This window comes from Heterodontus francisci, chromosome 2 (assembly GCF_036365525.1).
Source record: "Heterodontus francisci isolate sHetFra1 chromosome 2, sHetFra1.hap1, whole genome shotgun sequence".
Classification (NCBI taxonomy): Eukaryota; Metazoa; Chordata; class Chondrichthyes; order Heterodontiformes; family Heterodontidae; genus Heterodontus; species Heterodontus francisci.
The window spans coordinates 209287463-209313901 of NC_090372.1; the positions used below are offsets into that span (position 1 = coordinate 209287463).

Below are 26439 nucleotides of genomic sequence, written 5' to 3' on the forward strand. Positions count from 1 at the left end.
CCCAGGCTAATGCCCTGGGGATACAGGTTCAAGACCTACCATGGCAGCTGGTGGAAAGTAAATTCAATTAATTAGTAAAAATCTGGAAGTGATAGCTAGTCTCAGTAATGGTACCATGAAACTATCAAGTGTCATAAAAACCCATCTGGTTCAGTAATGCCCTTTCTGAGAAGGAGATCTGCTGTCCTAACCTGGTCTGCCTACATGAGACCCCAGATACACAGCAACGTGGTTGACTCTTAACTGCCCTCTGAAATGGCCTAGCAAGCCACTCAGTTGTCAAGGGCATTTAGGGATGGGCAACAAATGGTGGCCTTGACAGCGATGCCCACATCCCATGAAAGAATTAAAAAAAACTATCAAATCTTATGCCCCCCTGTTGCAGCTGAGCCAGCTGTGATGCCATGGCCCTGGCTCCGGCTGCACTCCCCAGATGAACCATCACTTTCCTCAGTAATCAGAACTGAATAACAGTTGGAGAGTGAAAAGCACTCAGGAGACTCCTGCACTACTTGCCTATTTCTTCCTGGCTGCCTGGCGTTCACTCATTCCCTCTCTCCCTGCATACACTTAAGCTGTGGGGAATAATATAACTGGAGAAAAATAAATAAAGTTTCAGTTGTTACAATAAGTATGCAACTAGGAAAAGCAAAAATTGATATGGGAGGAAGACAGACTGCAATCTGAGAAAGTTGTGGAAGCGATACACTTGACAGTTAATTTTAAAGTATTAATTGCAGTAACAGGCTGCACTGAAAAAGCTAATATAAACATTGCTTAATTTCCTAGAGTAGTCTAAATTTCATAGGAGAAATATCAGATAGGAAAGTACTCCAACACAATTCAATTATAAAATACACACACACACAAATTATAGAAATGACTAAAAAGATCTTACTGCACCTCTTCTGGTTGGAAGATATTTTTCTCTTTTTGCTTCTGGTCTCCTTCCGTCTTTTTGAGTGCTTGCTTCTCATCTTCCTTTTCCGTTTCCTTTTCCTTTCTCTCTCTTCTTCAGTTTCGGTCTCAGAGTCTGAGGACTTGGTAGATGTTGAAGAATTGGAACTGGTCTCGGATTTGTGCGAGGCGTGGGTGGTAGTAACTTTTTTCTTGCGTTCGGTCACTGAAAGATATGAGATACAGTGAACCGCCCTATGCAAATGCACCGATAAAGACAGGGTGGCGTTCATCACTCTTCAAAAGTTTCAGAAGTATATATTAAAAAAAAGTCATTTCATGCTGGTTTCTTCTGACCTCAGGCTGGAAATTTAGAGGCATCTGCCAATCTGAAGACATCTCTTTCAACAGCACTTAAATTAGCTATTTGCAGCAAAGGGATTGAATATAATTGGCCTCAAGGCTCCTTAGGTTAGGGATTGGGAACAAAAACAGAAATGGCCAGAGATTCTGCTTGCTGATTGCCACAGGTGATTCCTTAGTGTGAATATTTGGTGAAGGCAGGATTTCCCCATATCAAATGAACTGTGAATAGTCACTGGCACAAATATTAACAGCATTTTGGATGAATTAAACAATTGCGAAATGGTATTCCAGTAAAGTATGGGGAGAAGAGAAAACTGGCACAGCTCCTCAGTAAATACATATTGCTGCATATAGTTCAGCATCTTATTTTCACAAGTTACACTCCAGCAGATGAAATGTATAGGAGACACAAGCCAAAACAGTATGCAAAGACCATTAAACTTTTCTCAGTCCGAAATAACGGAAGATCTTCTCCAGAATTTTAAAATTGGAGGAGGCATTTGGTCTATCACACCTATGCCGGCTCTATGTAAGAGCTATCTGTTTAGTCCCATTTTCCCAACCCTTTCAACAATTTACAAACCGCTTTTTCAACTATTAGGGACCCATCATTAATTCTGTCTTTGTAGCAACTCTACACTTGAAATTGTTCTGATACCATCTCAGGCTACTCCACACTGTTTTCAACCGTGGCATTCTCTGATTCCAGACTGATTTTCCAACTCATATCCTCTCCATCGGTAACAGCGCCCATCTCCAGTTCTATCGCAGGCTGTCTGCTACTGAAACCCTCGTCCACGTCTTTGTTACCTTCAAACTCCACCAAACTAAGGCTCGCCTGGTTAACCTTTCATTCACCATAATATGTAAAATTCAGCTTATCCAAAACTTTGGTGCCTGAATTCTATCCCATACAAAGTCTCATTCACCTCTCCTTTGCTGACCTACATTGGTTCCTGGTCCCTCAAGGTCTCAGATTTAGAACCATTGAAAAATTACAGCACAGAAGGAGGCCATTCAGCCCATTGTGTCTGTGCCGGTCGAAAAAACTAGCCACCCAATCTAATCCCACCTTCCAGCACTTGGTTCATAGCCTAGCAAGTTACAGCACTTCAGGTGCATGTCCAGGTACCTTTTCAAAGAATTGAGGGTTTCTGCCTCCACCACTGTTCCTGGCAGCGAATTCCAGATACCCATCCCCTCTGGGTGAAAATGTTTTCCCTCATGTCCCCTCTAATACTTCTACCAATCACCTTAAATCTGTGCCCCCTGGTAATTGACCTCTCCACTAGGGGAAACAGGTCCTTCCTGTCTACTCTATCTTTCTTTTGGGCCTCCTTATCTCGAGAGACAATGGATACGCGCCTGGAGGTGGTCAGTGGTTTGTGAAGCAGCGCCTGGAGTGGCTATAAAGGCCAATTCTGGAGTGACAGGCTCTTCCACAGGTGCTGCAGAGAAATTTGTTTGTCGGGGCTGTTGCACAGTTGGCTCTCCCCTTGCGCCTCTGTCTTTTTTCCTGCCAACTACTAAGTCTCTTCGACTCGCCACAATTTAGCCCTGTCTTTATGGCTGCCCGCCAGCTCTGGCGAATGCTGGCAACTGACTCCCACGACTTGTGATCAATGTCACACGATTTCATGTCGCGTTTGCAGACGTCTTTATAGCGGAGACATGGACGGCCGGTGGGTCTGATACCAGTGGCGAGCTCGCTGTACAATGTGTCTTTGGGGATCCTGCCATCTTCCATGCGGCTCACATGGCCAAGCCATCTCAAGCGCCGCTGACTCAGTAGTGTGTATAAGCTGGGGGTGTTGGCCGCTTCAAGGACTTCTGTGTTGGAGATATAGTCCTGCCACCTGATGCCAAGTATTCTCCGAAGGCAGCGAAGATGGAATGAATTGAGACGTCGCTCTTGGCTGGCATACGTTGTCCAGGCCTCGCTGCCGTAGAGCAAGGTACTGAGGACACAGGCCTGATACACTCGGACTTTTGTGTTCCGTGTCAGTGCGCCATTTTCCCACACTCTCTTGGCCAGTCTGGACATAGCAGTGGAAGCCTTACCCATGCGCTTGTTGATTTCTGCATCTAGAGACAGGTTACTGGTGATAGTTGAGCCTAGGTAGGTGAACTCTTGAACCACTTCCAGAGCGTGGTCGTCAATATTGATGGATGGAGCATTTCTGACGTCCTGCCCCATGATGTTCGTTTTCTTGAGGCTGATGGTTAGGCCAAATTCATTGCAGGCAGCCGCAAACCTGTCGATGAGACTCTGCAGGTACTCTTCAGTGTGAGATGTTAAAGCAGCATTGTCAGCAAAGAGGAGTTCTCTGATGAGGACTTTCTGTACTTTGGACTTCGCTCTTAGACGGGGCAAGGTTGAACAACCTGCCCCCTGATCTTGTGTGGAGGAAAATTCCTTCTTCAGAGAATTTGAACGCATGTGAAAGCAGCAGGGAGAAGAAAATCCCAAAAAGTGTGGGTGCGAGAACACAGCCCTGTTTCACACCACTCAGGATAGGAAAGGGCTCTATCTAGGCCCCTCATAACCTTGCATACCTCAATTATGTCACCTCTCAGCCTACTCTGTTCTAAGGAAAACAACCCCAGCCTATCCAATCCTTCTTCACAGCTGCAACTTTCAAGCCCTGGCAACATTCTTGTAAATCTCCTCTGTACTCTCTCCAGAGCAATTATGTCCTTCCTGTAATGCGGTGACCAGAACTGTACGCAATACTCCAGCTGTGGCCTAACCAGTGTTTTATACAGTTCCAGCATTACATCCCTGCTTTTGTATTCTATACCTCGGCCAATAAAGGAGAGCATTCCATATGCCTTCTTCATCACTTTATCTACCTGTCCTGCCACCTTCAGTGACTTATGGACATGCACTCCAAGGTCTCTCACTTCTTCTACCCCTCTCAATATCCTCCCGTTTATTGTGTATTCCTTCGCTTTGTTTGCCCTCCCAAATGCATTACCTGAAACTTCTCCGGATTGAATTCCATTTGCCACTTTTCTGTCCACTCAACCAAACCATTGATATAATTCTGAAGTCTACAGCTATCTCTTCACTATCAAGTATATGGCCAATTTTTGTGTCATCAGCATATTTTCCAATCATGCGTCCCACATTTAAGTCCAAAGCAATAATATAGACCATAAACAACAAGGGATCCAACACTGAGCCCTGTGGTTCGCCACTGGAAACCGCTTTCCATTAGCAAAAACATCCGTCGACTACCACCCCTTGTTTCCTCTCACTGAGCCAATTTTGGATCCAACCTGCCACAATTCCCTTGTATCCACATGGGCTTTCATTTTACTGACCAGTCTGCCATGTGGGACCTTGTCAAATGCCTTACTAAAATCCATTTAGACCACATCCATTGCACTACCCTCATCAATCCTTCTTGTACCTTCCTCAAAAAACTCAATCAGGTTAGTAAGGCACGATCTTCCCTTAACAATCCCTGATTAATCCGTGCCTTTCTAAGTGGCAGTTTATCCTGTCCCTCAGAATTGATTTTAATAATTTACCCACCACTGAGGTCAGACTGACCGGCCTATAATTATTTAGCCTATCCCTCGCACCCTTTTTAAACAATGATGTCATCTGTATCTGGTTCATCCTTATGAGAAACATCTAGTGGCCTTTTTCCTCTCTCTATTAGTACTCTCCTCCAGCCCTATAGCCCCAAAACTGTTTCTCTGACTCTAAACTCTCATGCACTTCCCTCCTTTCACCCTCACCATTGACAGCCATACACTGTTCTGTGTTCTGGCAAAACAATTTGGCTCCACATCTCATCACAATCCTAAACCAAGGTTGGACACAAGAGGTGATCGTCAGAGGAAAGGTGACATTAACTCCCTTAACAGCATTCGACTAAGTGGGGAATTGAGGAGGCCACATAAAACTAAGGTCAATGTGAAATCCTCTAATGGGTGGAGTCAATCCTGACACACAGGAACATGCCACAGTTGTCCAAAGTTAATCATTACAGCCCTGGGACATCACTGCAGGAGTTAGTCAGGGCACCATCCTAGGTCCAAGCACCTTTTGTTGCTTATGGAAATATAAAAAGATGGAGTGGAAAAGACAAGCTACTATACTGGCTAGGAAATGGAGCTTGGCATGCGGAGATTGGAAATGTTATCACTCACAGACTTTTCCTTTCCGAAATAAAACATCTAGGTCAACAAGAAAACTCACCATGAGTTGCAGATTTTGGGACAAACTCTCCACAGTCAATGATTCGAACATCTGCATATGGTCGGCTGGCAGCATCTGTCTTCAGGTTTTCTATTTCCTTTATTGTGTCAAAGCCAGTTATCACTTGGCCGAAGACGACATGTACACTAAAAATTAGAGTTAAAACTGGAGTTTGCGTTAAGATTCCTGCACAGCAACAGGACACATGTTTTATTTATTTTTATTTTATTTAGAGATACAGCACTGAAACAGGCCCTTCGGCCCACCGAGTCTGTGCCGACCAACAACCACCCATTTATACTAACCCTACAGTAATCCCATATTCCCTACCACCTACCTACACTAGGGGCAATTTACAATGGCCAATTGACCTATCACCTGCAAGTCTTTGGCTGTGGGAGGAAACCGGAGCACCCGGCGAAAACCCACGTGGTCACAGGGAGAACTTGCAAACTCTGCACAGGCAGTACCCAGAATTGAACCTGGGTCCCTGGAGCTATGAGGCTGCGGTGCTAACCACTGCGCTACCCTGAACACAGATATTAAAAGACTGGGGTGAATAAAATTAATTTGACTCCATGAGGTTTCTTAATCAGCTCTTTGGGGATTGGATACAGCATCATTATAGAAGAGTTACTGTTGAACACTCTTCATTTGTTATATTTCATTACCTTATATGGTTCTTCTACCAAACCTCTAATTGAGCAGAGACTCCAGATCTAGTAAATATATTACTTCAATACACACGAGCGGATACAGAACCAAGTGTGAATCCGCTGCTGTAAAAGATACAGCACCTGAGGATAAAACTGAATGGGACTATTGCTTTCTTTTAAATGTTGAGTAGCCTCACTACTAACACTGATGGTGCTCATAAATGTAAATGCCTGATCATCACATCCAGGTTCTTCCATACTAACAAAAAGGATCTGCTTTTCAAAATAGTCAGCCATTCTGTTAGTTCAGATGGGTAAGATGGTGAGCAAACCAAGCCATATAAACCAGAAAGGCCTCAGCAACAACGGCACCGCTATTAGCAAGCGTTCAAGTTAGAGCAGATATTTGGACTAGAGGTTAAAAGAACAGGATAGTTTGGACTTCAGGTTCAAACTTACATGCACATCAATAAAGTTAAAAAGACGACAAGACCTACCCATCCAGATGTGGAGCTGGCTTTGTAGTTCTGTTCCATTGAAAAAATCCATTGTTTGGAAGGATGGTTTGAAAAAGAATAGGAAGGGTGTCACGAATTCAGGCACAGAGGTAGGGATCATTTTTAATGTCAGGGTTGGAAGGATATTTAAAAATATGAAAGAAAAAGAAAAATAATTAGATCAAACAACTGCTCTTTAAAGGTCAATCAATCACACACAAACTGCTCTTCATGCACTGGGCTGATGATTTCACTATGTTTAACCCATATTGCCCATTATTGTCCTGCGACCCAGGTTTTTGCAGTGGTGTGTGGTTGCCTTACTTTCCAATTTTAATGGGCTTCCTTTCAACTTTGGAGGCTATTTGATCCAGTAGCTCAAATGTTACTCTATGACCATCAACCAGTGCCCAATGAAAATAGAGCAAGACTCCACTCTTGCACTGGGGCTGAAATCTTGAATGCTACCTGGTTCTGAGGCCACTGCAATGACCAATAATTTAAAAATAAAATCAATGAATCATGAATGCTCCACTCTTGTATTGATGAAATATTTTATCATAGAAAGAGTTTATTAGATGATTTAATGAAAGATAGTTGTGAAACTTTCAGATTTGTATGTAATTTCCGATTACCTCCTTCCACTGATCCTCAAATTATTTCTGCCGACAGGATTTACCTACTCAGCGTGAATTTTTTTTAAACAGAAGAGGAAAAATTTTCAATGTTCTTAAGTTATTTGGTTTGGATATTTTCATGGTGAGCGAGAGTTGAAAAAGCAGTGCTCAATTATTCTAATCCTAGTTGCATCACACCCAACAGAGTCTTTTATTTAAAACATTTTTGCTTGCTAGGAAACAAATGTTCTTTTGGATGGCCCAGCCACGTGCTGGTTTAAACACTGGTCAATGTATTTTGCAACATGCAGTGGGTTAAGTGTAATAGTGATGAACAGGGAGAAAAAATCTTGCCCACTTTATTATTTACAATTAAATTCTCATCATGCCCATTTTCTTAATTCATAACTTATGTAAGATTTCCCTTCCACACCCACACTGCAAAATTTAGTTACTGACATCTTTGCACCAAATCTTGCAAAACACACTTTTGTTTTTGGTCATTTATTGGAGGTGGAAGATCCCAAGGTATATCAGTCCTGCATTTATTTCTGTGAATTAGTTACCAGTAAGTATATCAAATTAGGTAGTGTTACCTTCTATTTTGTTAAAATTTTCTTTTAAGGATTCGTGTGGTAGAATTATGGACATTGGTTTATTTGGGAAAACTGAAAAGACTCTATGGATGTGTTTTTTTTTTACAAGGGTCAGAGAGGTCTTGTTTGAAAACAACCTTTACTGGAAATCTCATCCCTTCAATTAAATTAATAACTGAATTTAAAAAGCTGGAACTAAAACAAAAGGCTGACTTTGATTCCAGTGAAATTTCTGAGGAGTAAGAAGCTGACTCCAGCCCAGGACCCAGCGGAGAGCTGCTTAAATTTGTGCAAGCCCTCCCGAAGTTTGAGGAAAGGGATATAGAGACATTTTTCATTTCTTTTGAAAAGCTAGTTAAACAGATGAGGTGGTTGAAAGAAAATTGCACACTGCTCATGTAAAGCAGGTTGATTGGCAGAGCTCACAAAGTTTATGCTTTGTTTTATGAGGAGGCTTCTGCAGATTATGAGATCGTTTAAAAAAAAAAAGGCTATTCTCACTGCTTATGAGTTAGTCCCTGAAGCTTACCGGCAGAAATCAGGAGACAGTCTGGACAGACATATATAGAATTTGAGAAGGTAAAGCAAATTAATTCATTGGATGTGGGCACTAAAGGTAGGGGCCACGTCTGAGACCCTTATGGAAATAATTCTCCTGGAAGAATTTAAAAACTCACTCCCTCCGTTATTAAGAATCCTCATAGAGAACCAGAAGGTTTCAACAGCCAGACAGGCAACTGAGATCACTGATGATTACGAGCTTGTTTCCAAGCCCAAACCCTTTGCCCGTCACTCCCACAAACCCAGGAAGGATAGGAGGAGGGAAGGTGAAAGGAAGGCAAGTAGCCTGGGACAAGAAGTGACAGTTGGGAATGCCCCGGCAAGAAAGGAAGACACTGATAGTTGAAGTGAGGTCCACAAGCCAAAGTGTTAGCACTGCCACAAGATGGGCACCAACGTGCAGAATGCTGGAAGTTGCGGGGTAAACCCACTAGACTTATTGGGGTACACAAAGCCAAGGCAGAGAAAGGGGGCTGGACCGAGATTCGACAGATCAGGCTGTAGCTCTGACTGCAGCTTGAAGGCCAAGTAAAAAAAAAAAAAGAGTGCATGGGTCGTGAAAATACCTGAGAATTATAGGGAATTCTTGTCAAAAGGAAAAGTAACTCCTTATCCCTCAAGTGAGGCAGGTAAACCTATAGTTATACTTAAGGATACAGGAGCCACCCAAACTCTTTTGCTGGGGAAAGGCATAACTTTTCCACCACAGAGCCCATTGAACGCTAAGGTTTAGCGAATGGTATCGGCGGGGAATATATACCCGTACCTTTGTATCGGGCTCATCTGGAGTGTGACCTAATGCCTGGAACTGTAACCATAGGAGCAGTCCATAGTTTGCCTGCAGACGGAGTTGACCTACTCCTGGTGAATGATTTGGCCGGAGCAAAGGTAGTAGCTTCCCCAGTAGTCATGAAAAGACCAAGTGAAGTCAAAGAGACAGAACAGTTGCAGGCAAAGGTTCCAGGAATATTTCCTTCACATGTAGTGACCCAATCAATGGCTGAACAAATTCCACTGTCGAGGTAAAATTGGCACCACAGACAGAGAGTCAAATATCAAACTTTCTTTGGGGATTCGGATAATCTGAAGGAAATGTTCAGTAAGTCTTCTCTGATCAATGCTCAGCAAGCCGATCCAGAGTTAAATAAAGTGGCACAATTGGTTCTAACAGAAGCTGAGGCAAAGGGAGTTCCAGAAGGTTATTATATTAAAAATGAGATTCTGATGAGGAAGTGGAGACCTCCTCATATACCTGTGGATGAAGAATGGACAGTTCACCTAGATTCTGCATAGACTACAGAAAAGTTAATGCATTAATAAAGGGAGACTATTACCCAATTCCTCACTTGGAAGACTGTATTGACAGAGTAGGCAGTGCCACATTTCTTACAAAAATTGATTTGTTGAAGGGATACTGGCAGATTCCTTTAACACCCCGAGCTAAAGAAATATCGGCCTTTGCCAATGCCGAGTGATGCCATTTGTGCCAAAAAATGCCCCAGCCACTTTTCAGAGACTAATGAGCCAAGTGGTAGCCAGTGTTCCTAACTGTGTGGTTTACCTTGATGATGTGCTGGTATACAGTGACACTTGGAAAGACCTCTTGGTACAACTAGTAGCTCTGTTAAAAAAATTACAATCGGCTGATTTAGTGATAAATCTTGCCAAAAATGAATTTGCAAAAGTGAGGGTAACCTACCTCGGGCATATAGTAGGGCAAGGTCAACTGTTGCCAAGAACAGCAAAAGTACAAGCATTGGTGGAGTTCCCTACCCCTAAGACTAAGCAAAAAATCATGAGGGTTTTGGGGATGTGTGGTTTCTACCGCAAGTTTGTACTAAATGAGGTGCTCCACTGACGGATTTGCTTCAAAAAAGGAAAACCAAGGTCGTGTGCTCAGGGGAGTGCCAAACATCTTTTGATTAACGAAACAGTGTTGGCTTCCCCGAATTTTACTAAGCCCTTCAAGGTAGCAATTGGTGCTAGTGACCTGGGGGGTCGATGCAGTCCTGTTACAAGACGATGAATCGGGCATAGAAATGCCAGTGGGATACTTTTCCAAAAAGCTAAATCAACACCAAAAGAGATACTCAACAGTGGAAAAAGAAACCCTGGACTTATTACTAGCTCTTAAGCATTTTGAAGTCTATATCTGCCACGACTACAGAGACACACTGGTATGTACTGATCATAATCTCGAGCCTTTGTGGAAAAATTCAAAAACCAAAATCCCAGACTATTCTGATGGAGTTTACTATTGCAACCTTATCACCTAAAGCTTATCCACATTGCAGGGAAAAATAATGTAATTGCGGATGCTTTGTCTAGGATTTAACTTTGCTTTGAGTTATGAGTGCAAAGATGGTAAAAAGCAGAACTGTATTAGCAACCCTCATAAGTAAAATGCTACACTGAAAATTTAATGGCGAGAGGGGGAATTAATTACTTTTTTTTTTAAGATTAACTGGTTTTGATGATTAAATAAAGTTGCTATTATCATCTACAGTTCTGTGTTCCATCATTATTAATTAATTAATTAAACTCATTTAAGAGCTTTTGGAGATTACAAGACTGGAATTGTATGCATTGAATGGGCAGGCAACTTGAAATGGATGCAGGACCAAAACTCTAACCTTCTCTAAGCACAATGCTAACACTGCAGAGAGTGGAATTAATTGGCCTGTGATCGTAGGAATTTCCAGACGCTTACAGCATTGGAAGCAAATCTGGGAATTGAGAAACTTTCTGGAGTGTGCTATTTTAAAAACGTTGAATGCGTAACGAGAGACAATGACACAAAAGCTTTTAGTAATGCACAACACATTTCACATGAAAGCAGAGTTTTCATTTAGTACAGTGGATTGGGGAGCATTTAGAATTAATTCTTCATTAACACCCACTTTCTCCCCTCAAAAATCACTACTATTGCAGGGTGGGTTTCATTATATGGTTGCTCTTTCCACTATATTAAAAATAGTCAGGAATTTTTACACTCTCCGGAGCCAATGCAATTAAAGAGCATGAATGTGTCATCTAGATTACTTAAATTGACTCCAGTTACGCTAATGAATTCCGAGAGCATGTTCATCATTTTATAAAGTAGGTCACAGACACTCTAATCCAAAGTTAACTGCAGACATTCCAAATTAATATTCTTGCAATAAGGAGGAACACTTTTCCATTCCAAAAGTAATTTTCCACAAGAATTCTAATTTTCCCTCAGCATGCATGCAGGAAGGAAGGGTAGGCTTTAAAGTTGCTGTGTCTTTCCAGCTCGCTTGCATTTAGACAAAGTAATTCAAGAAAAAAATGTATACAAATACATATTCAAGGTTAACATTGGGCAAAAGTATAGGCCTTGACTAAATTTTGATCTTGATTAATGATAAGATCCTCCAGTGGAGCACTCTGGTTAAACTTCTAACAGGGTCACTTTTGCAAAGTTTAGGCCCAGAAGCTGCATTCCCTGGTACTGAATGTTAAAAGTGCAGTACCATCTATCAACATGCACAACACTTCTTTGGCGAAGACTCCGCTAGAGCCTTTGTGCTCTAGTTTTCTGTAAACGATAGCAGTTTTAAAATGCTGTAGTCATCTCTGATGAGGTTAGTCAGTGGTCAGCAGCCGCAGATGACAGATAAACTCGAAGTCCCGATCAAAAATTTTAACGAAATAGTTGATAGTTTCATTGGATCGGTGTTGCTTGTGCTCAGGGAAAAATGAAACCACATTAATTGCCTTGAATGTGCTCTTGGATTGTAGTGTCTGTGCCCAGGTCACAATAGCTAAACCTGTGAAACCTTGAATAAAATCCATTAAAGTAACACTATTTAGAAACATAGGAACAAGAGGAGGCTATTCAGCCCCTCGAGCCTGTTGTCATTTATTAGATTTGTGGCTGATCTGTACCTTACCTGCATCTACCCACCTTGATTCCATAACCATTAATACCCTTGCCGAACAAAAATCAGCTTTGAAATTATCAAAAGATCCAGCCTCAACAGTTATTTTGGGGGGAAAGAGTTTTTCAGATTTCCCCTATCCTTTGTGTGAAGAAATCTTTCCTGACATCACATCGAAATGGACAAGGTCTAATTTTAAAGTTACGCTCCCATTTTCTGGACACCTCCACCAAGGGAAATAGTTTTTCTCGATCTAATCTCATATTAAAATGAAACAATTTCACAGTTATTACTAAAGAACAGAAGCCAATTGCCATTACATTGAAGTACACTAGCTTAGTGATAGGTACAAGTGCTAGTCTTAAACTGGCAATACAGGACCCATGCACAGGATCATGGTAAAACCACCACACGCTTGACAGTACTTTGAACAGTTAATGGCTAGTTTAATAATGCACCAATCTTGCTGAGAGGAGGGTCCTTAACAGCCAAAAAATAAACTAAATGGGCTCCACTAAGACCAGCTGTTTTTAGACCAGGTTTTCCCAGTTGACAGTCTGAGTGAATGCTTGGATGTTTACTTATGTTAGTAACTGTGTCGCTCCTCTCCCACATTAGCCTTTTAATGAATTTTTAAAACATTTGTTCTTGGGATGTGAATGTCGCTGGCAAGGCCAGCATTTATTGCCCATCCCTAATTGCCCTTGAAACTGTGTGACTTACTAGGCCATTTCAGTGGACAGTTAAGAGTCAACCACATTGTTGTGGGTCTGGAGTCGCATGGCCAGGTAAGGATGGCAGATTTGCTCCCTTGAAAGACATGAGTGAACCAGATGGGTTTTTACAACAATCATGTTCATTATAGACTAGCATTTCATTCCATAATTATTAATTAACGGAATTTAAAATTCCCCCAGCTGCCGGGGTGGGATTTGAACTCATGTCTCTGAAGCATTAGTCCAGGCTTCTGGATTACCAGTCCTGTTAACATTACCGCTATGCTACCATCCTCTACAGTGGTACCTGCACTGTACCAGTTATTCTGATAGAAGAAATGGTGCTGGTAAATGCTGCTTTTAAAAACAGAAAATACCGGAAACACTCAGCCAGTCAGGCAGCATCTATGGAGAGAGAAAGGTAGAGTTAACATTTCAGATGTTTCATCCACTCTGATGCTAGATCAGTGACCTGGAACATTAATCCTACCTATTACTTTTCACAGATGCTGTTTGACCTACTGAGTGTGAAGTATTTTCCAATTTTATTTCGGATTTCCAGCATCTGCAGTAATTTGCTTTCTGGGTAATTGGTTTATCAGAATATCTATTCTCATTCTTTTTTTACTCCCCTCATTAGATGGCAAAAGAATCACAAATTGTTTTTGATTTTATGAGACCCATTGCCCTCCCCCCACAATGATTTAGAAAGTGCAAAGACATTTTGTTTTCAAGAGAAATCAACATACTGAGCAAATAAGGACAGCCTTAGAGTAATGGCACATTACCTTTGCAGCGCAGGATGTAACACTGATTCTGTAAATTTTACACAAAAATGGCAAGAGAAAAATTGTAATACATTCCAGATAAAAAAATCCAATTTTCTTTTTTACATATAACAATAAATCACAAGACATCAAAAGTCAACACAACACTAGAGGATAGTTTTTTTAAGCAGTCAAAAAACAAATGTGATGCACAAAAACTGATTGTATTAAAATGTACTTGAAGCTTGTAGACACAGGGCTCTAAAATTTTTCTTCAGATTATTCAATTTCTACACAAAGTTTACAAATTAAAGCTTTTATTATTTTTTAGTTTCTTCCCTTCCTACGACAAAGTTAATTTTTGAACTCTATTGCTAGCCTCTTCCCTGACAATCCCAACAGAACCATTCAGTTTGCCAAGCAGACTGTGGCCTTCTTCAAGCCTTTTATTACCAACATTCTTTCATGGACCAGTGGCAAGAGTGCCACAGAATTTCCAGCATGACCAACACGTTGTGTGGCCATGAGTGAGGTTCCAGAGGGTTGATGGCACCTGTGGAACCATACCCACAGTCCTGGTGCCATCCAGCATGAGTCACTGCCTTCAGGAAAGGGGGGGTGGAGACCTGGGGAGGTTGGGAAGAATTGTCTGTCCACTCTAGGATGTAGTACAACAAAGACCCCTGGGTACAACTGCATCTTTCTCCTCATGTCTGATGAAAGGTAAATAGTTTGACAAGCCTTTAAAATTGATGAGGGCTTGCCACATGATGGGCAACACTGATGGCTCAACAGAAAGGCTAGTGATCAGGTGTCTCAATCTTCGAGCCTTTAATTTTACAAGCTATTATATACAGGCTATTATTTCAATCACATTTTGAGAGCTTTCTAATTTTGTTTTTTGTAATTGTTACGACCTGGCGAGAAAGGTGTCTAGGGTTCCCTTTCAACTTTCACCTGGTCTTACCGTCACAGGGTTTGATTTTAAACACACCATGTTTTTACCTCCCCCTTGGTGAATCCTTGTTCACTGCTTTCCAATTATAAGGCAAAGAAACCAGCACAAAAAGGTTCTCTTAGGTTTAAAGAAGAATGGTTAAAATTTATTAAACTTTAATTCGGTTGACGCCTACGATACACAATGTGGCCACACTAGCATGCATACGCGATACACACATGCAAATAGAGATAGAAAAGAGAAGAAAAAATAAAGTAGAAAAGTTTGAGGCAATATCTGAAGAGTTTTTGATACGGTTCTTCAAGCTCACTGTAGAGTCCTTGATTGTAGGCAGATCTTACTTTTCATTGGGGCCCAGTATTCTTCCTAAACCTTGGTCACTGTAGGAGACTTTTCTCTCTTGGGGTTCATGTGTCTTCAGTGGATTCAGAGGCTTGTGAGAAAGAGATGGGAGCAGACAGGAGAGATCTTCTCAGTCCAGGAGCAAACAGTCTTTGAGTTCAAACTCTCTGCAGCTAGTTCAAAAACCCCTGGAACAGCCATCTGGTCCAACCATTCCTGGCCCCTGTGGATTGTATCACCCCAGCAGGCCCTGGAATGCACTTCCCCACCCCCTCACTGTCCGGTGACCAAGGTCCATTGTGGGTTGAATGTGTCAGGGAATGGTCCTTTGTCTACACAAGCACCGTTAGTATGCAAATGTTTTTTCCAGACACGGCTGATCTGTTCAACAAGTCAATTCCTCACTCCAGCAACAATTCAAAATCAATGCTCATATGACAAAATCAATGTGCTTCATTCTTGGCAGGTGGGGGCCCGCATGACACCTCAACACCCAGCAGAATGAAATGCGATTGGAGAAAAGCGCACTTTATTAAAAGGGTCGAAAGAAAATATAAGATCCAGGAAAAAAAACATGCAGTTCTCCCATTCATTTATAAATCCTAAATCTTATTACAACCTGTCTTTTCTTAGTGCCAGTGCTGCTTTAATTGCATCCTTTTTGGCATCCCAGTAAATATGTGGTTCTTTGGGGAAGTTTTTCTTCAGTTTGCCCATTTCCATGGCTGCCTAGGGTCTTTGAGATGGTTAGGTTTAATAAGCCCTAAGTTCGATTATTTTTTTCAGGAGAGTCAGTAGTGGGTGGGTCTATCCTGAACTCTCTTTCAGTACTTTACAAAGTCATGCAAAGGTTTTTGACTTCAGGGGATGGGTGGCTCGCTTTTTTTCTGACTGTGGGGGAGGATTCTTTGCTAATATCACCTTTGTCCTCTGGGACACTCCTGGCTGCAGGTATTTGTGCAGACTCTACTACATTCCCCTGCGGCATTTCGACTAGATGACGCATTACCCTCACGGTTTCTCTGCCCCCTAGAGGTCTTTCTTTGCAGGTCCCTGTAAATGCTGTTAGCAACTCTGGTGGGGTGCTTCTAGTGTCTGCATTTACGTAGGAGGATGTGAGGTCTAACTTTTCACATTTTTTGGGGTTGGCTGACCAGACAGTAGGGGTTTTCATCTGGGATTCCCACTGGACTTCCTTTAACCTGCCCTCTTGGTCACCTTTTCCCCTTCTCCTCCTAAACCTTTGCCAGCCTTGTGCCTGCCTGTCCCCTTTTAGTCCTCGACAGGGGTCCCTTCCAGTTCACCAGGTCGCTGCTGGAGGGTCCTAACACTGGTACAGGACTTAAGGGTGCAGATTTTACTGTTGGTTGGGGTTTCTCCTCAACCTGGCACATGTGGCAACTCCTGCAGTACTCCACCATATCTTTGTGGAGTTTTGGCCAGTCAAACTGCAGTTCTTATGCGGGCTTTGGTCTTTCGTATACCAGCGTGTACAGCCACTGTAGTCTCGTGGGCCCTTAACATTTCTCTCTGGTACCTCTGCGGCACCACTAACTGGTGAACTACTGCCCACTCCTTGTTCTCAGCTCTGTGAGAACTCCATTGCCTCATCAATACCTCATTCTTTAAATAGTAGCAATCAGGGACTCCCTCTGCATCACTTTCAGACTGGGCAGCCTGTGCTAACTCTCGCAATACTGGGTCGGCTCGCTGAGCCTCACCTAGTGAAAACCCATTTAATTCATTCCCTGGCTCTCCTACATTTCCAAAGCAAGTCTCAGAGAGACGGACCTGGTCACCTGCCTGCAGTGCTAAATCAGTCTCCTCTGGGGGAGCAGGTTTGATCATTGCCTGATCCACTACACATTCATGGAAACAGCAGGGGTCCATCTCCTGCCACTGCCCTCCTGCCAGATCATTACCTAGGAGCAGGTCAACCCCGTCCACAGGCAAACTAGGGACAATCCCTACTGTCACCGGTCCCGAAACTAGGTCGCACTCCAAGTGCACCCGGTGTACAGGTGCAGGCATACACTGCCATCCAACACCATTCACCACCATTTTGGTGTTCACTGCACTCTCTGGGGGAAAGGTCAGGCCTTTGCCTTGTAAAAGGGATCGAGTGGCCCCTGTGTCCCTCAGAATTACTATGGGCTTGCTTGCCCCACTCAAGGGGTATGGGGTTACTTTCCCTTCAGACACAAAACCCTGATCACCTTCAGGAATCCTACTGAAAAATTTTCCTGCACGTGCAGCCGTAAGCTTCCTGGATCTCATTCTTACAGCAGTTAAAACCACAACTTGTTCTGCTGTGCTTTCCATCAGGTTCTCTTCTTCACTGAGCGGGTGTGCCCTGATTAACCTTACAGATATTCCCTTTAGTTTCCATCAGCTTTTAAATGCCCTACTTTATTACAATGGAAGCACACAGGTCTCCAGGTCTCACTCTTGCTCCCAGCAGCTTCCTTTTTGGCTGGAGGAGGGCCCCCTGTGTCTCCTGCTTTTCTTTCTCTCCCAGAACTGCTTGGGCTCCTATCAGCTTCCCACCCTTTACCCTTTCGGATTTGTGGAGGTGACTAGGAAAGGTTCTCCCCAGGGAGACCACATTATAAATGAAAGCAAACTCATTGGCCAGAACAGCTGCTTACCGGGCTCTCTGAACCTGTTGCTCCTCTACATGAGTCTTTATGGAGAGTTGGAGAGAGTGTTTAAATTCCTCTAACTTCTCTGAGATTTTCATAGCTGAGCTGTACTTCAAAAGCCCTCAGCCACTGGTCAAAAGCCAGCTGTTTACTTCTTTCAAACTGCAGATATGTTTGATTAGCTTGCTTCTTGAGGGTTCTAAACCTTTGGCGATAGGCTTCAGGTACTAATTAATTTGCCCTGAAGATAGCATTTTTTGTCAGTTCATAATTTGATGAACTCTCATCTGGCAACAGGGAATAAACCTCATGGGCTTTTCTGGTTAGCTTGCTTTGTAATAAAAGAGGCCAGGTCTCAGCTGGCCATTTTAGCTGCCTTGCCAGTTTCTCAAAGGACACAAAAATTCTTCTACATCTTCCTCATTGAATTTTGGGATTAGCTCAGCTAGTTTTAACAATTTGACCCAGCCCTGAATTATGCTCCTCCATATTGGCCATGTTTTCATTGGGGTTACTCGGTCGCCCCCCAAGTCGCTGCAGCTCTCTTTCTTTGCATTCTTTCTGGAAAGTTCTTTCTCTCTCTCCTGCCTCTGTCTTCACGTTCCTTCCGGAAGGCTCTTTCTTTCTTTCTCCCTCTCTTTCCTCTGTTCCAATTGTATCTTTGCTAGCAATACCGTCAGAGTCTATTTCGAACCCTGCTTCTGTTTGTTCAGATTCAAGGGAGAAATGGTTGGCCACTAGCCTTAGGCATTCAGACTTCCTACCTTGCCACGTACAGTGATCCCACACTGCTCAGCCATTTTCCTCAACTCCTCCATAGATAGTTCTTTTAACTTATCCCAAGTTACTTCACCCTGGCCTGGGGAGTTACTAGCTTCAGTTGCAGACATGTTAGTAGTCAAGCACACACAACCACAATAATAACCTGTATTGAAATCTTGCTCTTTTTTGATTGGGAACAATTTGGCTTCCCACTTCCAATTTCTTGTTCGTGTGTGGGTGAATTCCGGAAGCTAGCACCCAAATTTCTGTAACGACCTGGTGAGAAACAGGTCCAGGGTTTCCTCTCAGCCTTCACCGGGTCTTACTGAAACGGGGTTTAATTTTAAACACACCATGTTTTCAGCTCCCCCTTGGTGAATCCTTGGTCACTGCTTTCCAATTATAAGGCAAAGAAACCAAAATAAACAGATTTTCTTAGGTTTAAAGAAGAAAGGTTGAAATGTATTAAATTTAAACTCTAATTTGGTTGACGCCTACGGATACACGACATGCCCACGCTAGCATGCATACGCGATACACACATGCAAACAGAGATAGAAAAGAGAAGAAAAAATAAAGTGGAAAAGTTTGAGGCAATATCTGAAGAGTTGTTACAGTTCTTCGAGCTTACTTTAGAGTCCTTGATTGTAGGTAGTTTTTGCTTTTCATTGGGGCCCAGTATTCTTCTTAGACCATGTTAGCTGTAGGAGACTTTTCTCTCTTGGGGTTCATGTGTCTTCAGAGGCTTGTGAGAAAGAGATGGGAGCAGACAGGAGAGATCTTCTCAGTCCAGGAGCAAACAGTCTTTGAGTTCAAACTCTCTGTGGCTAGTTCAAAAACCCCTGGAACAGCCAGTTAGTCACGTGCCACAAAAACAAGAAATGCTGGATTCACTCAGCAGGTCTGGCAGCATCTGTGGAAAGAGAAGCAGAGTTAACGTTTCGGGTCAGTGACCCTTCTTCGGAACCGAAGAAGGGTCACTGACCCGAAACGTTAACTCTGCTTCTCTTTCCACAGATGCTGCCAGACCTGCTGAGTGAATCCAGCATTTCTTGTTTTTGTTTCAGATTTCCAGCATCCGCAGTATTTTGCTTTCAGTTAGTCACGTGACCAGCTGGTCCAACCAGTCCTGGCCCCTGTGGATTGCATCACCCCAGCAGGCCCTGGAATGCGCCTCCCCACCCCCTCACTGTCCAGTAATCAATATCCACTGCGGGTTTGTTAGTATGCAAATGTTTTTTCCAGCCACGGCTAATCTGTTCAACAAGTTATTTCCTCGCTCCAGCAACAGCTCAAAATCAATGTTCATATGACAACATCAATGTGTTTCATTCTTGGCCTGCATGACATAATTCAAAACAAAACCCCAATATACTTATGGCTTACAGCTGAGACTTTAGTGTAGCCAATGAACCGAATGGCTATAAAACATAAGCAGTACTTACCGTAATCAATTGCATACATTTATCATGATGAACATGGTCCAAGAATGAATCGCAAAGGTCCATAATTTGAATCCATTACCATAGGAACTTCAGCAGCTAAACGATGCACATCATGTTCTTCTCAGTTTTACAGTGTGAGAACACATGCAGGCGTGTAAAGCCTAACAACACCTTCAGCAGTACAAGAATTCAGCATTGGGTACGCTTGACGTCAAAAACAAATGAAATGATTCAGAGGTTTGGCTGCCGTTGAGGTGAAATATACTACGAAAGGCACAGGAATAGGAACATGCAAATTTAACGTAAGAAAGTCAAATGTCTGGGACCGAGGCTAGGAGGAGGTTAAAATCCTTGCCTGTCCTTCCAAAAGGAAAGTGGCTTTAATTAGATGGACATCTGTTGATAACAAAGGTAGAAGAGAAGATGGCCTGTTTTGCCAAGCCCCACAGTATGACATCGGGTTGAGACAAAAAAGTTCCTCAGAAGTCTGCCCCATAAAACAATTTGCAAATCATTGCCATCTTTTAGGAAAAGATGGTCAAGTTGGAGGACTATGCAGGAAGGACTATGGAAAGAGTCACAATCCCAGGGAATCTGAAGATTACACAAAACCCTATCAGCTCTGATGTAAAAAAAAACAATCACAGATACGCGAGAGATCTTAATAGTAACCGGACATGAACCTAACAGGGACTGACTAGGTTCATGTGAAGAATGCCTACTGGACATGGCAATAGAAAATATGGATCCAGTTTAGATGACACTAAGTTGGGAGGCACAGTCAGCAATGCAGATGATAACAAGTTACAAAGCGACACAGACAGATTAAGTGGGAAGTGTGGGGTCATCCACTTTGGATCCAAGACAAATCACAGTATTTTCTAAATAGTGAGAAACGAGGAACAGTGAGGAACATAGGATTTGTGCCCATATGCACAAAGGCTAGTGAACAGTGTTACGAGAGTGCTCCTATTTTTTGTAAAATATGTTTTTAAGGACTTACAGTTGAATTATGGACATTGATTCATCTGGAAGCTCGAAGAGATGCTGAACTTTGTGTTTCTTTTAAAGGGAGGTCACCAGAAGGTTTTTGGACTGAGCTCGAAAACAAACAATTACTGGAAGGTACCTGTCTATAGATAATTACCCGGCAGGGGTTGTTTTTGACTTGGGAGAAAGATGTTTGCGGAGAAGTGACAGGTCAAGATTTATAGCGGTCAGGTGGCTTGCTTCTTGTGATATTGTTTATGGTTTCGCTTTGTAGTGAGTTGGTATATGGAAAATAGTTTTAAAAAGTCAGTTGGAGTGTAAACTGCTTGGAAGACAGTTGGTTTTTGCCAGTCAAGGAAACCCAGCTTATCTCTTTCTCTCTCTTGGAAAGAAACCCTGCATATCCAGTATGTCTCCTTTTCCCTCCTGTATTTGAAAAAAACTGCGTATCGAATGTGTAGCAACTGAAATCCCTGTTGCCGCATTTCTGCTTTAATGCCTGGCTGAAGCCACTGTAGCTGCAATTCTTGGAAAGCCTACCCAAACTGATCTTCAACATCGCCTGGAAAGAACTGTTCTAGGAAGATTCCAGTGTCAGGCATCTAAATGCAATTGGGATGCCAAACCAAAACAAAGAACATCTTTCCATATCTTCTCTTTTTTCTTCAAGAATGAGCAAGTATTCAACCTAAGTGTTTTTTTGTCTTTTTTTTGGTAACAGAGCTCTAAAACCAAAATCCCTTTTATTTTTGCAGTTAACTGATGTATCTATGTAAGCGTGTGTGTGTGTGTGAGGGCTAAAGTAAAAATGAAACTGTTACACATCAATTACTGGTTAAGACTTGTTTTATAATAAACTGATAATTTTGCTGTTTATTAAAGAAACCTGGATGGTGTGTTTTATTCTGGGAAAAATAGAGTATACGATTGACCGCATTGGTAAGAGGGAAAATTTAAATATATGTTGTGACTTGTGGAGAAGGTCGTAACAACAGATAGAAAAAGCAATCAAAAAGGCTAATGAAATGCTGATTTTTATCGCAAAGTGACTGAAATACAGAGGGAAGTTATGCTTCAGTTTTATACAGCCTTGGTCAGACCCCACATTGAGTACTGTTTTCAATTTTTGGGACTTGCACCTCAGGAAAGATATTTTGACCATGGAGGGGGTGCAGCACAGATTCACCAGAATGGCACCAGCTATTAGGGGATTAAGCTATGAGGACAAGTTGCATGATGAGGTCAAAAGCTTTGGTGAGATCAATGAAAGCAACGTAGAGGGGCATCTGTTGTTCACGGCATTTCTCTTGTAGCTGGCGAAGGGAGAACAGCATGTCAATGGTGGATCTCTTTGCTCGAAAGCCACACTGTGCCTCAGGATAGACACGCTCAGCCAGCTTCTGGAGCCTGTTTAAGGCGACACGAGCGAAGACTTCCCCCACTATGCTGAGCAGGGAGATTCCACGGTAGTTGTTGCAGTCACTGCGGTCACCCTTGTTCTTATAGAGGGTGATGATATTGGCATCCTGTGGTACTGCACCCTCGTCCCAGCACAGGCAAAGCAGTTCGTGCAGTGCTGAAAGTATAGCAGGCTTGGCACTCTTGATGATTTCAGGGATAATGCCGTCCTTCCCAGGGGCTTTTCCGCTGGCTAGAGAATCAATGGCATCACTGAGTTCCGATTTTGTTGGCTGTACATCCAACTCATCCATGACTGACAGAGACGTGGTCTCTTCAGACTACTAGAAAAGATTGGATGCCCACCAAAGCTACTAAGTATCATCACCTCATTCCAGGACAATATGAAAGGCACAATTCAGCATAGCGGCGCCTCATCAGACCCCTTTCCAATCCTGAGTGGCGTGAAACAGGGCTGTGTTCTCGCACCTACACTGTTTGGGATATTCTTCTCCCTGCTGCTCTCACATGCGTTCAAGTTTTCAAAAGAAGGAATTTTCCTCCACACAAGATCAGGGGGCAGGTTGTTCAACCTTGCCCGTCTAAGAGCGAAGTCCAAAGTACGGAAAGTCCTCATCAGGGAACTCCTCTTTGCTGACGATGCTGCTTTAACATCTCACACTGAAGAGTGCCTGCAGAGTCTCATCGACAGGTTTGCGGCTGCCTGCAATGAATTTGGCCTAACCATCAGCCTCAAGAAAACGAACATCATGGGGCAGGACGTCAGAAATGCTCCATCCATCAATATTGGCGACCACGCTCTGGAAGTGGTTCAAGAGTTCACCTACCTAGGCTCAACTATCACCAGTAACCTGTCTCTCGATGCAGAATTAAACAAGCGCATGGGAAAGGCTTCCTCCGCTATGTCCAGACTGGCCAAGAGAGTGTGGGTAAATGGCGCACTGACACAGAACACAAAAGTCCAAGTGTATCAAGCCTGTGTCCACAGTACCTTGCTCTATGGCAGCGAGGCCTGGACAATGTACGTCAGCCAAGAGTGACGTCTCAATTCATTCCATCTTCACTGCCTCCGGAGAATCCTTGGCATCAGGTGGCAGGACCGTATCTCTAACACAGAAGTCCTCGAGGTGGCCAACATCCCCAGCATATACACCCAACTAAGCCAGCGGCGCTTGAGATGGCTTGGCCATGTGAGCCGCATGGAAGATGGCAGGATCCCCAAGGACACATTGTACAGCGAGCTTGTCACTGATACCAGACCAACCGGCCGTCCATGTATCCGCTTTAAAGACGTCTGCAAACGTGACATGAAGTCCTGTGACATTGATCACAAGTCGTGGGAGTCAGTTGCCAGCGATCGTCAGAGCTGGCGGGCAGTCATAAAGGCGGGGCTAAAGTGTGGCGAGTCGAAGAGACTTAGCAGTTGGCAGGAAAAAAGACAAAAGCGCAAGGGGAGAGCCAACTGTGTAACAGCCCCGACAACCAATTTTATCTGCAGCACCTGTGGAAGAGTCTGTCACTCCAGGCGCTGCTTCACAAACCACTGACCACCTCCAGGCGCTTACCTATTGTCTCTCAAGACAAGGAGGCCAAAGAAAGAAGAAACAAGTTGCATAAACTTAGTATAATCCTCTGTGTATAGAAGATTGAGAGGTGAACAAATCGAGATGTTTGAAATGATAAAAAGGATTCGATAGGGTAGGTAAAGACAATCTATTTCCTCTGGTGAGGGAATCCAGAACAAAGGAATGCAGAATCTTAAATTTAGAGCTAGGCCATTCAAGTTAGGAAGCACTCCTCACAAAGCGTTGTAAAAATCTGGACGTCTTTCCCCCAAAAGACTATGGATGCTAGGATAATTGAAATTTCAAGACCAAAATTGATAGTTTTTTGCTAAGCAATGGTATCAAGGGATATTGACCATAGCAGGGTAAATGCAGTTGAAGCACTGATCAGCCATGATCGAGTGGAACAGGTTCAAGGGGCCGAATAGCCTACTCCTGTTCCTATGATAAAGCAGATGAAAGGATGTGCTGAGTTCTGCTGCAGGTGACATGAGCTCTGCCTGACGACAGTGTCAAATAAAACAGCGCTGTTCAGTAACTAATGCATGAAGTGTGCAGATTTGACATGTTGTGAGGAATGCAATTTTTCAGAATAAAAATTTGACCTTGTGAGAATCTCAACTTATGAATAACTAAACTAAAAATGGAATGGACAAACCAATGGGGTACAATGGGCAAAAGATTATTCTTCACAGAATTCTAGGTGTTGAAGATATTCGAGAACTGAAGAGATATTAAATGCTAATGGACAGATTTCTTTCACTTAATAGTAAGAACTGTTTCTAGCATTAAAGACACAAATAAAAAGTACATAATCAAGGAAGGTCTTGTTCTAGAAAACTTGCTTCTCAACAGACATGTCAGCAAGAAGCAACTTCCTGAGTTCAAATGAAAGATCTGGACAGACAGTTATCAAAGGGGATCCCTCTTCTGCATCACAAGGTGTGGGAAGGCACTATTTACAATAAATAACAAATTAGTTGCTGGAATTGAAAACTGGGTTTGCAACAAAGCAATGTGGGTGCAGCTCGCAGGGAGGACTCAAAGTTGGGTGGTTATAGTGAAGCTGGAAACCACAACAGGAGGGTTTTGGTGAACTAACATTAGTCCAAATTTAGAATAGGTGCTGATTCTAGGACCTGAGGAAGTCAAAGCAATGTAAAATGAGAAAACTCTAAAAACTTTCACAGGGGTCTGCTCTAAGTGCTCAGTTCAACTACTGGGTCTGCTCTCTGTCTCCTTTGTTCATACTATTAGAGTATCGTCTCGGTCTCCTTTGTTAATACGATTATGAGAGAATATGAAGGGGATTTCTTGTGTATTATAGTATTTGGTGATGACACAAAGATATGTGGTTAGGTGTGTAGGACATCTTAACATCCAAAAGGATCAGGGCCAATTAAGTGGATGGGACTAAGTAATAGCAGGTAGATTTACGTGCAAATGTAAGGTTGTACAAATTTATAGGAACTGTGTACAGAATTAGAGAGTTCTACAAAGACGCCGAAGTGTATTTTTTTTTTTAGGGAGGCAGGGGTGTGCCCTTTTCATTGAAGTTATCCAGTCAATGTAAAGAGTTCATCAACAAGGTGAATAATGAATTGGAATGCATCTCAAGGAACTGCAAGAAAGCTAATCTTTAGTGTGTTCACGTTTAGACTACTTGTGCAGTTTTTAGACCATGAGTTTAATTTCATATGACTGTACATTGGATAAGGTTCAGGAAAAACCTTATCCAATGCAGGAGATCATTCAGACTTTTAAAAAGCCAAAAAGATTATATAATGTAGACAAAAGTCTTAATTTGGCAGTATGGTTGGAACACACAACTTCAAAATCGAGAAGTCCAGGTACGACTCTAAATATTTCTTTCTTCAACTCCAAAGGCTAAAGGATCATTGGAAGAGACTCCCAGCTAATGCTGTAAATTCTATATTGATACCATTTAATAATAGATTGGATGGATATATGGTTAGGAATGGAATTGAGGGTTACATGGATAAGTAACTGAATGTTGGTGAAATACAATGGTTCCTGATTTGTTGGAGTCATGGAAATGTCATGACAAAGATGGCAAATGGTCAAAGATTAATGATGTGGGGTGTAAAGTTAGATATCATATTCTGGAGTTTTTCTCAATTTACCTCTTGAAGACAAGGAGAAACTTCTCAAAACCTTTTCGTTGCAGATTAAATAGATGTAGTCGATAATATGGATTGTGTGTAGTCAGTGAAATGAAGAACCATTTTCCTTTGTTTTATCCCTACTCACCATAACAGTTCTTTCTGCCTAAACTAATGAAGGATAGTGTGCAGGAACAAATATTTACACTGAGTTCATCCAGTCTCCAACCTATTTGTGCTTGAACAAAAGCAGTTATAATTCTCTGATAATGGAAGGGAATCTTTTAGTGGATATCTGTAACTCCACTGGGTTACCCATATTCTCATTTGGTGTCCAGCTGTAGTCCACTTTCAGATTATTGCAGCATCCAGATGGAGAGACTGATCAGGTTTCATCCCATTTAC

General features: G+C 42.5%; 1 protein-coding gene across 7 annotated transcripts in view; it reads right to left on the minus strand.

The window, feature by feature from the left end:
• Positions 1–26439, minus strand: part of nktr (natural killer cell triggering receptor) — a 358088-nt gene that overhangs the window by 40902 nt on the left and 290747 nt on the right. For all 7 annotated transcript variants that reach the window (XM_068015501.1, XM_068015482.1, XM_068015472.1 and 4 more), the window contains 3 exons: positions 6630–6659; positions 5477–5622; positions 904–1123 (listed from right to left, as the gene is read on the minus strand). In XM_068015501.1, coding sequence (XP_067871602.1) covers positions 904–1123; positions 5477–5622; positions 6630–6659 — 396 coding nt within the window. The remainder of the gene's footprint in view (positions 1–903; positions 1124–5476; positions 5623–6629; positions 6660–26439) is intronic.